The following is a 12,130-nucleotide window of genomic DNA, read 5'->3' as shown; positions in this document are numbered from 1 at the left end:
TACAGAGAGAGAGAGAGAGTAAGCATCTGCTTGCAGCCAAGGAAGTCACGCATTAAATTTTTTTAACGCTCGCTCGAATGTACAGTACATTTTGGGCAGGAGGTGTGAACACTGCAGAGAGAAAAAGGTTTGAGTAAAAGGGAGGGGGTTCTCTCTACTGCGCTCTGGAAATACCTGAGTTCCAGGCTGACGCCGTCCCTTCCAGCTGGGTTCTGCTTGGGTCTCTCATCTTTTAAGGCTGCGCGTCTCCTCTGGTTGTTTCTGTGAGTTCTGAGCAGTGTGCTGCTCCTTTCTGAGACTGCCAGCTCTGCCCGCGTGCTAAAAATAGCCTCTCCCTCGCTCCCTCTGTGCAGGGAATCCGAGCGCGGAGACTAAATTTAGTCTGTCAGGTAGCGTGGGTACACTGCGCCACTGCGCTTCACTTCTTCCCCTCATTCATGAATATTTATGGAGGGTTCTATTTAAAGCTCTCGCGCGCCTATTTTTAGATGCCATATGAAAACACCCACCCACACATTTTCCCCACTGCTATTTTCCGATGTTCTCCTCGGTTCATAGCATTTTTGATGCCTTTTTGTTTTGATCGGTGTGCTGTTTTTCCACAAGACTGACTACACTATACAGGAGTATGTTCCCACAGTACAACAAAAACATCAACGAAAACACACAGGAACAGTACATAGGCAACAACATGTGCAGGTCCACAGGTATGAAAATATGTGCACACAGTTACAATATGGACTTGCATATGGACTACAATGGACTTGCATATGGGCTACAAAGCGTAAAATTGATTAATCTCATTATGGCCCACTACTATTCAAACATTAATTATGACATATCATTCATTATTGTATTGCCTGAAATGTAATCAATGAAAGACATTTCTATGATATTGTTTACATTGCAACAAGAGCGAGTGAGCAACCCAAAATGCACACTCCCACTCAATGGAATCAACTGACCATTCTTGTCATCAGTGAGTGTGAGTTGCACTTCTACCGCCTCCCTTAGGGAGCCCCTCAGAGTGCTGTGAGTGCAGTCTGGTGCTCAGGCTGATTTCCTTAGGAGAGAATGGCCTAAGATAAAATCACAGGTCCACTTTTACCATTCATGTATTTCACATGCAAATGAGGCCAGATGACCTCTTCCTTTAGTGCGTTGTGATTCTAACACTATTCATGAATACCTTTTGCAGCATCCCAGTGCGCCAAAGCAGGTGCAGACACACTTGACAGTTCCCCGAAATGCCACTATATAAATGTCACAAACTCATCCCAGCAACAAGAGGGCTCTGACGAGGCCTGTAAATGGCAAGAGTTATCTCAGCAAGCGCATCACTGAAATGCATCCAGACGCAGGTACCCCGTCAGAGACCCTCTCAGCTGACACCCGCCGCCGGGCCACATTTAAGAGTGCACTGGCAAGGAGGAGCACCTGTCAGACGCGTCACCAGAGGGATGATTTGTGGCGTGTCCAGCCATCTTCGTAGGAACACTCGACACCAGCCCTGCGTCAGAGCGCTGCCACGACTGCGTCAGTCCCAGGCCAGGCCCACTACGGCGAGCCCCAGTCGGGTTACCGACGTTACCCAATCTAGAAAAGCTCAAAAGTGGAGCACGGGACTGCTTTTTTTACTGGACAGTAAACAGTGCTCAGGCGACACCATCGTGTCCAGCACATACGAGGCGCAGGAGCAGCAGGGGCGTATACTGGCAGCACTCACATCACATCGAGCACTTTCCCCAACAATCATTATCTGTCAATACCCAAACAGACATATTTTACAGGGTACATGTTTGTGTGTGTCTGTATTTGTATTTGAGTGAGTGAGTGTGTGTGGGTGATGGGGGGGGGGAGAGAAAGAGAGATGGGAAAAAGGATGCAATATTGTTGGACAGTTTCCCGTGCATGGATCAAGCCTAATGTCCATTGAAGCTTTCTTTTAGTTGAGAGCTTGCATTAATGCATGTATGGGAAAGCAGCCCTTTGTGTTTAGAATAATAACCCACTGTGTGCCTGTTTGCATCTGTGAGAAGAGTGAGAGTCTGTCTCACACTGACAGACCAGAACACTGAGAACATACCATACACCTTAAACATGGATCTGGTGAGCAGGACATACCATACACATTAAACATGGATTTAGTGGGGTCAACATATGGCACACGTTTAACATGGATTTAGTGGGGAGAACATATAGCACACATTTAACATTTATGTGTTGTGGAGCCTGGTGCTGAGGGGAAATGTGAACAGGTTACATTTGATATAAACACCCTCCCTGCTACAGGCCATTACCCAGCCTACTAGGGCACAGTTCCTGCCTAACTCAGGCTGGTGTGTCCTGCAGACTAGCCATTGTTTCAAATAAAGGGCCTTTAAGTAGCACAGACCACTGCACGTATGCACAACCACCCACACACCCCCACCACCACCACCACACACACACACACACACACACACACACACACACACACACACACACACACACACACACACACACACCTGTGCCTAAATACAACCAGATGGGCAGATTAAGCTGCACACACACACCAAGTCAATGTCAATTCACAAACGGTAATTTGTAGCACCTTAATGCAGATCCAACATACTCTATCCTTACCTGCCTGGGGGTCTCAGGAAGGACCATGGGACCACACACAATAGGGAGATACTGAGGGGAAAGGATGTGTCCTCAGTTGTTAGAATAACCACTTCCATTTTCTAATTAAGCAAGTGAGCCAGGATAATGCAAGGTATGAGATCTTGCTGAAAGATATGAACCCTTTAATTAAAAGAGCATCTCACAGTGATCAAAGAGAAGGTCTGCTCTAAAGCTTAGACCACTACAAAACAAACCTGGTCTCACAAACATAACCAGAACAGGTCAGAGACTAAAGCACTGCCGGACTTATTAAAGTTGAGCATGGGATTGCCTTTGGTGTCGCTGTGCCAATTCAAAGTCAGTCATCCAGTTAGTTCTTTTCATGACTTCAAGTTGCCCTTTCACACATGGCACCTGGCACATTCTTTGCAGACCTGCAGCTCTCTTTGATCCAGCCCATATTGCAGCATTGGTACGTGTGTTATTGTCCTCAGTTATGCCCTGTCTGACTGGATGTACCAGAAATTGGTGTTTACAATGGCCTGGGGAAAATCTTTAAACATTGTACACTTTAGGGTCATAGCATGCTCACTCTGTAGAGTGTCAAACTTTGTCAATGACAGCTCCTTAATCTTCACATGTTTACTGACCAGGAGAGGCCAGGACATTAACTTGCCTTGTTGTTTGCCACAATGCCACTGCTCGAAAATAATCAAATTGAATAGAAAAATCCATACTTTTTTTCTAACATAAAGTAAAGTAAAATTCTGACAAATACAATTCCACGTACAGCCTGAGGTTAAACAACTCTGGTTCCTGTAATCTAAAATGGGATCTGTCTTGTCAGATCTTCCCTACAACATCTTGAAATTTGACCTGCAGAGAAGCCGTCTTGGCAGCTGAAACCACAAAGACAAGCTATAACCCGGGAAAACCTCTCACTACAAACAAACGCCAATGAGCCGCATCAGGCTTTCCATGGCGGAGCCCAGCACTGGGGCTGGACAGTGCTGTGCAAACAGCTAAGGGTGCTTCAGGGGGCAATGACATTTAGAGGGCCTGGCTGTTATCCTAAGGGATCGCCTTGCACGCATATGAGAACTGTTTAGAGGAGCACAAGTGTCTGGAACACATTAAATGAGCAACAAGGCAAATCTAGAGGGCAATCTAGGGGCTTATATGTGAATACAGTAACTGTCCTCTCTCAGGCATTTGGGTGTTCATGGGTTCCAAAACATAAGCTTTCAGGATAAGCAAAAGAGCTCCTGCAGTTCTTAGCACTTTAATGAGTTTCTGTTGGAAAATGGCGTGGTGTGGATGAATAAATCAGCTGGTGCTGGACCCAAAAGCTATCATTCAACCTTTCAGACATGACAAATCTCATGATATTCAGTGAACTGTAAAGTTCCAAATGGATGCAACCCCGTTTTTACGGGACTGCAGCTGAGATGGTGAATAATGATTGGCTCCAACATGCTCTATTACCAACAGGACCCAGGAACGACTACACTTGACACATTTATCTATGTGCAGACAGTCCTCAGCCAACTATGTGATATACTGCACTAGAAAGTGTTTATAAGGGTGCTAAAATGAAATGGAGTTCTATGAATTTCTCCCCAGATCTGCTAAAATTAGTACAGCACACAGCGTGTTACTGACACCAAACTCATCATCCTTTAACGCCTACAATCAATCTCCACAATCATTTCTTCTGAAAAATTAAACTGGAGAAAGCCCTGAATAGATTCCAAACTCTGCGGAAAACTTAAGGAAGACAGATGACTCTACCAAACATGACAGAAATAATGTGTTAATTCACTTAAGTTAACACATGCCAAAACCTACAAAATGTCATTGCATCAGACTAATTCAATTACCTATGAGCAATAAGTACAGGTCTAGACATAGACATCGCTCTTTTTGTACAGGGAGATAAGCAGTATCTAAAGCATGCTTATCTGCAATGCTTGAATAAAACAACAATATATTCCATTTTAGTAAATATACTGGGGGAACTGATTTGACTATGGCCTTTCCTTCTCTTGTAACTGCTGCTTGGCTAGGTAAGGGATAATGTATAGAACGCCAGTCATTATGGGGAAAATAAGTCCCGACAGGGCGAACCGGACCCCGACACGCAGCGGAAAGGTCTTGTTCCGCCCTGAAGGGACTTATTTTCCCCATAATGACTGGCGTTCTACATTATCCCGCTTATTACACGGCTACTTGCCAACACAAGAAAAATAAACTTCACACAGTAGTCTACTTTTATGAGGTCCGAATGATTTATTGCGATTTCGTGAAAAGAGAAAAAAATAAGAGAAAATAGTTCTTCAAAAGTTTAGATGTTGCTTGGCAACGCCTTGGATTTCTAGTACCGCCAGGGCTAGGCTACTTGTTGAGGTTGAATTGGACATTCCCGTTGAACATATAATTGGAGAGGATGAATGGTACTACGTTCTACTAGCATTGTGAAGAGTAATAAATATTGTAATAAATATTTTTAACGTACAAATAACTTCCCTATAGTTCAGACCAAATAATTACACTCATTAGGAATACTGCAATGGCCTCCTGCCCTTCTTAAGCAGCCCATGCTCAGTACACTGTCTCAATAAATTCAAACCCACCTCATTTTCTCGGTACTTCCTCGCCATAAGGATTTACTGCATACTCTCATTGCTAATACTTTACAGAGAATGACACTGGGACTATCTCTGTGCAGCTGTTTGCTTTATATTCCTCCACGTCCTTTAACTCCCCCAAGTACCATACTCCATCTGAGAAGCGTAGACATTGCATAAAATATGGAGGCCCCAAAAAACTCAAATGAAAACAAACCATAGTGCTATTATTATTATCTGTGGCGCTCCCTTAGGCTCCCAATAGACACAGATGATAACATGCCTGGAAGACTATGTGTGTTCATACATAGGTTACCCTGTAAGTAGCTGTGTGTGTGTGTGTGTGTGTGTGTGTGAGAGAGAGAGGGAACCTCTTGTCCAAATAAAGTATTTACATGTGTGTTTGTAGATGCATGTAAATCTATGGATCTTTGTGGGAATGGAAGCTGGCAGTATGACATGTGGACATATGTTTGTGTGCATAGTAATGCCTGTGTGCAGCATCATGTGTGTCTCCCTGAGAATATGTGAATGTTTAAATACTGTCTGTGTGCATTTATGTATGGCTGGATGTATGGATGGATGGATGGATGTGTGTCTGTGTGTGTTGGTTCTCTCTCTCTCTCTCTCTCTCTCTTTCTCTCTCTTGCTCTCCGTCTTTCTCTCTCTCTTTCTCTGTATGTGTGTGTGTGTGTGTGTGTGTCTCTGGGTGTTTCTCACTCCCATGCACGCCCCAGACGCTGACTGACAGAGGGAGGACAGAGGCTTTGCAGCTCTGTTTAAATCACTGACCACTAAGCGATAAAGCAGATATGAGCCTTGAAATGGATCACATAAATCCCAGCCGCCTCACCAAACTGAAAGCCTCACTCTTGTCTAGCACACGGCTTAGGTTTTTAGGTTGTAGCACAATTAAATCACAGCAGCTCAGCTCTGCTGCTCTGTAATGGTTGGAGGACAGAAAAAATGACACAGAATTTCCACATGAATAAATGGGCACACACAGTGTGTGATGCATATTAATTGTCAATCCCAAAGGAGTCATTTCATTTCGACTTTAACCCTACTTTCAAAAATGACACATTGAGGTATGTTTTGTCAATTTTGGAAAAGCATAAAAACCAAACTAGAAAGAGAAAACTTTGTGTGATGAAGGATGCATTACCGCCTGCGTTTTTGAACAATATCAATGGGTCTATTGACAGCACACGGAGATCCATAGGTATTCCTGTTGCAGACTTTGACAGTGCGTTCGGCAGAGGACAGGAATCCAAAGTTGGTTGGCACACTCATTTTCATGCTTCTCAGTCTTTATTCTTCTTTTTGTCTCCAAAAAGCTCCTAGGAGGTCGTCATTTAAATGTCTCGACAATTTGAAGCAATCCTGGTATCCCAAAATAAAAGAAGGCCACCAGACATAGGTAATCATAGACACAAGAATGATAACAAATCACAATGACATCCATGACTCTTGAAATGTTTTAAGGAGGCATCCCACCATTTCTCACGATACAGGGGGATATGAATCTCGAGTTGGGTATCTGTTGGCTGGGCTCAAGCTTCAGCAGGCAAAACTCCATCTTCTTGCACATGACTCACACATATAAGGAACACGTGGTGGACATGAAGGACCTCACACAACTCAGCCCTCCTCCGAAAGCTCCCATCATTTGCAACGGCTCACTCTCTCCTCTTCCTCCTACTCCGTCTCCTCCTCTGCACTCTTACTCTCTCTCTCTCTCTCTTCCTTTCTGTTTCCTGAAGTTGTTCAGAGGAGCTGTTCCTCTCGCAGAGTCTCTCAGCGTGACAGCTGAGCCGGTGCTGTGGAGCTAGGAGACGGCGCGGAGGAAACTCTAGCCTGTCCGCGTCTGCTCGGGCCCCTGACTGACTGACTGACTGACTGCCGAGTGTGAGCAGCTGCCTCTCTGCCTGCCTGCCCGCCTGCCTGCTTTACTGCCTTAGTTACTGTGAGCTCAGCACTGAGAGGGTGGAGAGGGTGGGGTCACAGACGGCGTGGTTCCTGCCCCCCACCCCCTCCACTCTTCCCCATCCACCCCCACGCCTACTCAGTTAACCCTTAGTGTCGTTGCCTGAGGAGGCTAACTTAACACTCGTCGAGTTGCTGTAGGCAACACTTTTGAAAGTAATGGCAGAGGTAATGGTATTCTCCAGCTCGCTGGCCTCTGGTTCTGATGGCTGATATGAAAATACGGTAAAACCCAGTGCTTTGGAATCCACAGCTGAAAAATTCAGTGTTGTCCAAATGAATAATCAGGAAACTTCCAAAGTGCTTTGCTGGTGTCTGTCCTGGCCGGGCTGAGCGAGCGTGCCAAACTTTCTGTCCAGCACTGAAACTGATGTTCATTAATGGCAAGTGGCGGACACACACCTAGTGTTTACAACAGGCTGAAAGTGTTTACCTGATGAGGACGCAGTCTTGGAGCTCCATGTTCTTACATGGCTCCACACAGTGCATAGCATTTAATTCATCAGTGTAGTCTAGAAGGAAAGTGCCTATGCAAACACGGCTAACTATGGCACTTCAGATGTTGCAAATGGCTTGCAAGTACAAACATTACGAACACTAACAATCGACAGATGATCATCACAAAAAACATATCTCTGTCCACATTCCTAAGGGATTTTTTTGTTATCAACAGACTGCCTGAAAATCTAAACGATGTGCATTTTAACAATCATGTAGGTGTCCTTGTAAAGTTGTGATACTGAAATGGTTCTGTACTGACACACAGATTCCACATCCAACAATAACCAGATGGTGGTGTCTCACTTTATCACTACACCAAAATATCAGTACCCCAAACAGAACATCTTAGTGTCACATGTTGAAACTTTTCATTGCGTCCTGAGAGAATGCTGAGGAATTTCACCTTTTACATTGTTTGCAGTCCAGAAAACATGATGGCAGAAATGGTCTGAAACTCACAAAAAACCTACACAGAGAAATGCTTTCCAGCTCTTATCTTTCTTTGTCCTGATTAGAGCAGAGTACACTTGAATATCTGCTTTTCAAGAAATTCATCCACACTAATATTCAATATTTAAGTAATGACAGACACCAGTCCTTTAAGAACACCAGAGATCATGTATCTCATCTACATGCATAAAATAACATCATATCCATGTAATCCACTTATAGACAGATGCTGAAAGCAGAGGACCCCTGGCTCTCAACAACTTTTCATAATAATGATATGACAAGGAACATGCTCACTAAACACACATACAGTTAATACCAGAGATATTAAGAGTTTGCACTCTACAATTACTTAAAAAAGTAGGATTGTGCGTGAGACACTGAATGAAACAAGACAGAGGAAACCATAAAACATATCTGATAATGGAATTGGGTGACACATCTTGTTTGCCAAACATTTACAACTAAGCCCATATGGGTGGTTCCCGAGAAGAGACATAGGGTCACATTCTGTGAATATGAACTCTTCCTTTTTCTTCACAAAAGAACAAGTCTAGTTCTCAAAAAAACAGACTGGAAAGCTCATGTGAAACAAGCCTCTTTTTGAGCGTGTTAAGTACAGTAGCAGATCATGGTGTCTACAAGAGAAAGAGTTGAGAAAAAAAAAAAGCCTCTTCAAAACATTTATAAACATGTCTCTTTTCCAGTCGCCTAATGACACCACTTATATGGTCAATATACCAGACGTGGCAGTCTGCGAGGTTATAAATATCTGACTCCAAGTCGAATAAATCACAAAATTATTGTGATTGATTGTTCCCCTGAATGCAACTGAGAGTGAAATAGCCCAACCGCTCGTTGCATGAGGAATGAGAGAATGCGTCAAGGTCATGTGTCAAAGATATTCTGGCTGGCCTCTCCTTGCCGTCCACCTCCTCCTTCACTTCAGATTCATTACCGAGACGCAGAGGGTCTATGGAAAAGCCCAGGGCTCCGCCAGTCAGTGTATGAAGGCAACCAGACCCTGACGTTCACGTCTGGTCAGCATCTTTAAGGCCAGCACTGTAAAGCAGCTCGGAGGAGGAAAATAAATTTCAGAGGAAAAACACTCTGTGAGCGGCCATCCATCTCTCACGCAAACATATTAGTCGCGTGATCTCTTTTTAAATCTTACTTGAAATGAAGCATCCCCCCACCCACCCCCACTGGTGTACAAACACCATCTACTGTACTCAAATGAGAGAGAGAGAGAAAGAGAGAGTGAGAGAGAAACAACAGTGATGACCACAAGAGTTTGCCGGGGGAATGACTCACTCCCCTGTGTCTCCTTCCCTCCTCTGGGTAACTCTAGCCAGGCTGCTACGCGTCACTGCCGTGTGTGCTGCAGTCACACTGCTGACGTGAGTGTGCACATACCACACACCTCCAACCCCCTCCCCTAGACAAGTGGACATGCTGACGCTGTCTCCATCTTTCTATTCTTGTGGTCTATCTCACCTTCATTAATGTCTCTTTCTCTATCCCTTTGCCCATCTCTAATGTACTGTATGTGTGCACAGCATAGCAATGTGGACACTGTAAGGGACAAAATACTAAATAGTCATAGGTGAGATCATATTTCTATCCCATTTCAACTGGGCATTGAGAAGCAAAACAGTGCGCTGAGATGCCAGCACCCTCTGCTGGTGCCCGTCTGCCATCGAAAAGCAGGTCAGCCACCAGCTGAGCTCTGGCAAGTTTCTCTGCAGCACCAACCTTCCTCTGAGAGACAAAGAGCAGCGCCTGGTTTTATGAACACAATGTAAAAACCACACTCATCTCAAACAAGTTTAAACATTAAGATTAAATAACATAACAATACATTTGTATTTCCAACCACAACATATTAGATAAGCCAAATTCTCATCACAATTTTATTTATTAACAACTCACACCGTACCTTCGACACTTCACAGCACTCCGAGGTGATTCCATTCAGGCTATGGGCAGCTTCTGTACGACAGTGATCAACCAGCAGAGGTCCCACATTACTCACGCGAGAAAGAAGGATTTTTTTTTAAAAGTGCATCCTTTTCTCCGCTCACACGAAGCAGGTATGTTCAGCGCTCTGGTGCACCATCGGAGACAGTTTTGGCAGGCGAACAGTTAGTGTGCGTTCAAATAGGCCGGGCCGATCAATGCGCTTTGTTGGTGATTGGGGAAACCAGTCATGCTGAAAATATGGAGCAGTGCGCTGACGCACACAGTCACCCTAGCCACAGCATCCGCAGCTATCGACTGATCTGGAGCCCAGAGACGGTATTTTTGGGGCCCACTGTCCCCTGATTGGGTTACCTTGCTTGACTCTTGATCGCAAGCACAAAGACCCCTCATCATAAACACACACACACACACACACACACACACACACACATTTTAACAAACATGAAGGTGTCCTTGTAAAGTGATACTGAAATGGCTCTGTACTGACACATAGATTCCACAGACATCCAACAATAACCAGATGGTGGTTTCTCAATTTATCACTACACCAAAATATCAGTACCCCAAACAGAACATCTTAGTCTCACATGTTGACACTTTTAATTGCGTCCTGAGAGAATGACACACGAATAAACACACACACACACACACACGCACATGTTTGTCATAGCTTTCACTTACTGACTGGTGTTAGAGAAGTATAGAGAAGCTTGAACAATAACACAGCAGGAGACCATGATAGAAAGAAAAAAAGATGGATAGATTAAATGTAGAAATGGATGGATAGAGAGAGAGAGGAGGGAGGGGGGGGATAGGACCAGTGGCCTGGTACAGGCTGGACTGCTCGCTCGGTACTCAGCAGAGACAGTGTGGAGAGCTGCATCTGCAGGACAAGCCAGTGCTTTGTATACACCAGCAGCAGGGGGTGGCAGCAGAGGGGGCGAGAGTGTTGTCTTTGGGTGTCAATGATGCCCTTGTTCACCACATGACACTGAGCTATGCGGTGGGAAGTCGCGACAGGTCCATTACAGAAACACTGATTTGAAGAACAGCAATGTTTTGGGGATGCTGCCAAATAGTGTCGGTTTACAGAGGGGTTTACAGAAACGTTGACAGAGCTAATACTCTGTCGAGTAAAAAAGTTAACAGTGTGCATTTAAGTCTGACACTTGTTATGACCACCTTCTAAACAACTGACAAACCTCACCACCAAACGTGTTTCCCCTTCAGTATTTATAACAGAAAAAAGTACCTAGGTCGAACTAGGTAACACATGGAATACTGTTAATGATATTCCACTAAAGGCAGAAGTTTCATTATTTCATTATTTCAGTATGATTTTTGCATAGACATGGTCAGCTCAAGAACATTGCGTTCATCTATACATGCTGTAAATAAACAGTGAACCACATTTTTTTTATGTGCATTGTAGCTGTTAAATATGAATTGCTCAAATCACAATGCAAACAGTAAAATGTAATTTAGACTTTTTCGTTTTTAGATTTTTTTTTGTCCAAATTGAGTTCTCTGCAATATCTGACAATCAAATACTGGAGCATTAATATACTCATATAAGGTGTGTTTTATGTAATTGTAATCCTCATGATATTAGCCGTAAAATATATATTTAAAACATACACATTGCAAAGACAGATTATATTACAGTGGTGGCAGATTGTTTCTATATCAGCTTACACTGATGATCTACATAAAACCAGCAAACAGAGGTGGCCATAATTTTTCATTTATTTCTGTGAACAGTCAAGAAGAAATATAAGCAGATGTCAAGGGCCATATCCAACTCTGTCAGTCCACAAACTAGGGCCATTTAAAATGTAATATATCAGGCAAGAGCGGTGTTCCTCTATCTATCTTTGGTCATTTTGTAGCTCAATCTCCAAACAGGATCATGGCATGTCTGACCATCGGGATTCTGCCTGGCTCTTTCCCAACATCCCTACGGGGGGACGTGTAGC

At 43.9% G+C, this 12,130-nt stretch overlaps 1 protein-coding gene across 7 annotated transcripts in view; it reads right to left on the bottom strand.

The window, feature by feature from the left end:
• The window catches only part of pde4ca (phosphodiesterase 4C, cAMP-specific a), a 33,450-nt gene that overhangs the window by 12,592 nt on the left and 8,728 nt on the right, over window positions 1–12,130 (bottom strand). For 2 of the 7 annotated variants that reach the window (XM_048234542.1, XM_048234633.1), the window contains exon 1: window positions 6,400–7,167. The exons of the other annotated variants lie outside the window; for them this stretch is intronic. In XM_048234542.1, coding sequence (XP_048090499.1) covers window positions 6,400–6,533 — 134 coding nt within the window. In that variant the 5' untranslated portion in view covers window positions 6,534–7,167. Of the gene's footprint in view, window positions 1–6,399; window positions 7,168–12,130 lie in introns of those variants that run through there. 7 annotated transcript variants of the gene reach the window in all.

Source organism: Alosa alosa, chromosome 1, assembly GCF_017589495.1.
Source record: "Alosa alosa isolate M-15738 ecotype Scorff River chromosome 1, AALO_Geno_1.1, whole genome shotgun sequence".
Taxonomy (NCBI): Eukaryota; Metazoa; Chordata; class Actinopteri; order Clupeiformes; family Clupeidae; genus Alosa; species Alosa alosa.
This window is presented reverse-complemented; position numbering and strand designations above follow the sequence as displayed.